At 38.5% G+C, this 4,832-nt stretch overlaps 1 protein-coding gene across 1 annotated transcript; it reads left to right on the top strand.

The window, feature by feature from the left end:
• The first annotated feature begins 342 nt into the window (after positions 1-342).
• On the top strand, positions 343-4,615 carry LOC108777252 (uncharacterized protein K02A2.6-like). The gene is made up of 2 exons (XM_018544090.1): positions 343-355; positions 489-4,615. The coding sequence occupies exons 1-2, from the start codon at positions 343-345 to the stop codon at positions 4,613-4,615; spliced, it is 4,140 nt and encodes a 1,379-aa protein (XP_018399592.1).
• The last annotated feature ends 217 nt before the right edge of the window (positions 4,616-4,832 follow it).

Below are 4,832 nucleotides of genomic sequence, written 5' to 3'. Positions count from 1 at the left end.
ACTCGATACTACTTGTACGGTTGTAGGAGGTGTTAAAACAAATATCAAGAATTAAAAAGAGATATTAAATAAACTTAGTTCCATAGTTAATAGTAAGTTGGTAAAAACGTAATGATTTTATTAAATAGTCTTATTACAGATATGTTTCATTTTTTTTTCTTTTTTTTTTGAAAATTTTATGGTGTTTAATGTTTTAATCTTTTTGTTCATGTTCCGAAGCCTTATATAGGTTCGTGTTCTAACTAAACATGCCACAACTTTTGTTGGATATAAATACGAAAGAAAAGAAAAATACAAAAAGAAAAGATAAATACGAAATGAATTAATTACAATGTTGACGAAATGACACAATCCGGTAAATAATCTTTTACATTTTTCAAACTTCGCTGCAGCGTAGGTCTGATCGTCGCTACCTTCTGATTGGTCGATACTTTTCGTCTACTGCGCATCTTCTGATGGCTATACCTTGTTAATTATACCATGCCTAGTATCACATTTTGGAAGCTTTGATCCAGATAAAGAAAGTTTCGAGCATTACAAGCAGCGTCTAGAAAACTTCCTTAGATTGAAGAATATATTCGATGACAAAAATCTCTGCGCGAAAGTTTTGTTGAATTGCATTGGTTCAAAATATTATGAATTATTGACATCACTGACTGCACCAAACTTGCCAACAGAGAGAACGTACGAACAATTAATGGAACTACTAGAAACTTACCTATGTCCAAAACCAAATGTAGTGGTACAGCAACATCGGTTTCTCTCATGCGTACAAAAGCCAGAAAACAATATAGCAGCATATGTCGCTGAATTAAGAAAATTTATCATTACTTGTGGATTCAATTGCGAATGTGGAAGATCTGTTGCAGATTTATTTCTACGTGCTCAATTTATTCGAGGACTTCGTGACACAACGATTCGAGAAAAACTTCTACAGACAACCGACTTGACATTCAAAAAGGCAGTGGATACCGCTCTTGCTCTAGAAGCATCAAAACTGGACAACCATGAAATATCAGGAACACCAGCAGGGAAGAAGTCTTCAATTGAAAATGTGAATCGCATTTCAAAGTCCCGAGATAAATCAAGTAAGCGAGCTAGCCGATCAAATAACCGGAACAACCCTGGTAAAAGTCGCTCAAATAGTCAAGCACGGTCTAAAAGCAGAATCAATTATCGCGCCCTAGGATTAGAAAATGTATGCATTCGTTGTGGTCGTAACAACCACAAAACACAAGATTGTCGCATCAACTTCAATAACTTAAAATGTCACGCTTGTGATAAAACAGGTCACGTAAAAAAGGTCTGCATTTCGACATTAATGAAATCAAAAAATAGCGATACACTTACGCTTGAGACGAACACTCAGGAAGATAACAAGAAGCTCAACGATACTAACAGCATTCAAGATTTCTACGGAATCAACGAGGTAATAGTTGATATTTATGAAAAATCGTCTGTGGAAGCAAAGAACACAAAGAAGTTCTACGCAGACATAAATATCGAAGGGAAAGCACAAAGATTTGAAGTAGACTCAGGAGCAGGATTTACTCTTTTGCCAAAGAGCCATTACGATACTTTAAATTTGTCAACACCGATGCATTCAACAAAAATTCGTTTTCGTTCATATACAGGAGAAATCTTTCAACCATTAGGAGTTACAGAGGTCCCAATTGAATATAAAGCATCAAAAGCAAAAACAAAAGAAATTATGTTTATTGTCGAAAGCGGCACTCCACTACTTGGCAGAACGTGGATCCGGCATTTAAGAATTAATTTACTCGATCTAGATAAAACTCACATTCCAGAATCTATGTGTTCAGAATCGATTAATTGCCTAAATACACATAAAGATGACGTAATCAAAATCCTGCAACAATTCAATGATATTTTCGAACCGGAAGTAGGATGCATCCCAAATTTCACCTGCTCATTGAAACTACGGGAAGAAGCAAAACCCGTGTTCTTAAAAGCTCGTGATGTTCCATTTGCACTCCGAGATAAAGTCGACACAGAATTAGATACATTAGAAGCTCAAGGCATTATTTCAAAAATTGATTGCGTCGACTGGGGATCACCTTTAGTAGTTATTCCGAAGCCAGATGGTTCTGTTCGGTTATGTGTTGATTATAAAATTGCAGTAAACCCCCAGCTAAAAGGAGCTCATTATCCGATTCCAAGAATTGACGAAATTCTAAACAGTCTTAGAAATGCAAAGTTTTTCTGCACACTTGACTTGTTCAAAGCATACTTGCATGTTGCAGTGGATGAAGAAAGCAAGATTATTCAAACCATATCAACCCACCGAGGTACCTATAAAATGAATCGGCTGTCTTTTGGAATCAAAACAGCCCCCAGCGAATTCCATAGAATCTTAGATCAAATTCTAAGTGATCTCGACGGGATAACCACTTATTTCGACGACATCGTAGTGAGTGGCTCAACATACATAGAATGTAAACAGCGATTAATTGCTTGCCTGGAAAGACTGAAGAAATATAATTTACATTTGAATCAAAAGAAATGTCGATTTTTCGAAAAGAAGATTTCTTATCTAGGATACATAATAGAAGAAAACACAATTTCGAAGTGCCCAAACAAAGTAAAAGCAATTCTAGAAGCACCGAAACCTAAGAATACTGAAGATGTAAAAATATTTTTGGGATTAATTACGTACTATTCCAGGTTTATCCCAAATGTGTCCACAATTACATACCCGATTCGACAACTATTACAGAAGGAAAAGAATTTCTCTTGGTCATCCAGCTGTGAGGCAGCATTTATTAAATTAAAAGAAGAAATTGCCAGTGACCGGGTATTAATGCCGTATAATCCTTCTCTCCCAGTCACAGTAGCATGTGACGCGAGCCCAACAGGAATCGCGGGAGTACTGTCACACATTGTAGAAGGCATAGAAAAACCAGTAGCTTTTGTATCTCGTTCCCTTACGAGAGCCGAACAAAATTACAGCCAGTTGGACAGGGAAGCCCTCGCCATTATATTTGCAATCCAGAAATTCTATCGGTACGTATACGGACAACCGTTTACACTAATATCGGACAATCGTCCTCTAACCAGAATCTTCCAGCATAATACAAAACTGCCTGCGATCACTTCCGCACGATTACTGCGATATGCAACATTTCTAAGCAATTTCAATTATAAAGTAGAGCATCGTAAAGCTGAGGACCATGGTAACGTCGATTATTTGTCGCGCGCATCATTAGAAATCAAGTCAACCGCACAGGATGAAGATGAAGAAATCAACGACCAGATAATCAATCAAATATCCACTACAGTTATCACTAGCAAAACCATCGCAGAAGAAACCATAAAAGACGAAGAATTATCACAGCTAAAAGAAAACTTAGCATCTGGAGAAACATATGATCCAATTTACAGCCTGCATAATGGTATTATCTTCCGAGGTCATCGAATCTTCATTCCCACTTCATTACGTCCAGAGATCTTGAAAGAGCTGCACTATACTCACCTTGGCATTTCAAAAATGAAGAAGTTAGCTAGGCGATATTGCTACTGGCGGAACATCGATAAAGATATCGAAGGGATAGTACGTTCATGTCTAGAATGTACGAAAGGACAAAATAATCCTCGAAAGGCTCCACTCCACCATTGGGAAGAGCCCGAGTCCAACTTCCAGCGTGTTCACATAGATTACGCCGGACCATTTCAAGGTCATCAGTTCCTTGTTCTTGTTGACGCCAAATCTAAATGGCCGGAAGTTAGAATCACAAAAGGAACCCCAACGTCTGTTTCAACTATCCGTTTTCTAGAAAATATTTTTAGCTCACATGGAACACCTGAAGTCTTGGTATCCGACAACGCGACAATATTCAAAAGTGAGGAATTTACACAATTCTGTCAAAGAAATGGCATCTTTCAAAAATTCATTGCCCCAGGACATCCAGCAACTAACGGGTTAGCAGAAAGGTACGTTCAAATTCTCAAGAAGAAGTTGAAAGCAATGGAATCCGATCCAAGTACAATGACTTCAAAAGTAGAAAACATTCTATATCGTTTCCGAGCCACACCATTACACTGTGGTAAAAGTCCATCGGAGATTTATCTAAACAGGCAAATTCGAACAAGTCTAGATTTATTACGCCCTCCGAGCATAAGGTCGACGTCCACTCAAGAATGTCATGTAAGTCAATTAAGCGTGGGAGACAGAGTACAGTCTCGAGCATACAGTGGAACTCAACGATGGAAACTTGGCGTAGTCACGAAAAAGTTAGGTCGACTACATTATTTGATACATTTAGACGAAGGATATCTCATCAAGAGACACATTAATCAGCTACGTCAGAGTGAAGTCCCTAAGGAAAAACCTGAAAGGAAATCAGTCCATTTTGGTCCAGTAACCAGGAACTGGTACCCATTACTAGACAACATACCAGAGCCCCAACCAAGAACTGAAGAGCAGCCCCTCCAGGTACAAGCCCCAGAGAAGGACCCTGTTCCGGCAGCGCAAAATATTCAGACACCAATCGGAGAAAGTGCCATAAGGGAAAGCCAGAACCAAGATCCACCACTTCGCAGATCTGAGAGGATCCGTAAACCTCCGACATATTTAGACAGTTTTGTTCCCAAATGAGGAAACTATTATCTTTCTTTTTTTTCTGTCTTTTATTTTTCCAGATATGTCTAAGCAGTTACCTTCTTTCTAATAAGCGTGGGAGACTGTTATATCCGTTCGTTCATTGGCCGATTGAATTACCCTACAATTTTAATTTTGGCTGTGTGGCAACACGGACAGAGAGGCAACGAGCGAGTCGTACACGCGGACTTCCCGCTTTTATATACTCATACGA

The sequence above is a fragment of the Cyphomyrmex costatus genome, unplaced genomic scaffold, assembly GCF_001594065.2.
Source record: "Cyphomyrmex costatus isolate MS0001 unplaced genomic scaffold, Ccosl1.0 scaffold421, whole genome shotgun sequence".
In the NCBI taxonomy this organism is placed as follows: domain Eukaryota; kingdom Metazoa; phylum Arthropoda; class Insecta; order Hymenoptera; family Formicidae; genus Cyphomyrmex; species Cyphomyrmex costatus.
The sequence above is the reverse complement of the archived record's forward strand: the minus strand, read 5'-3'. Positions and strand labels throughout refer to the sequence as shown.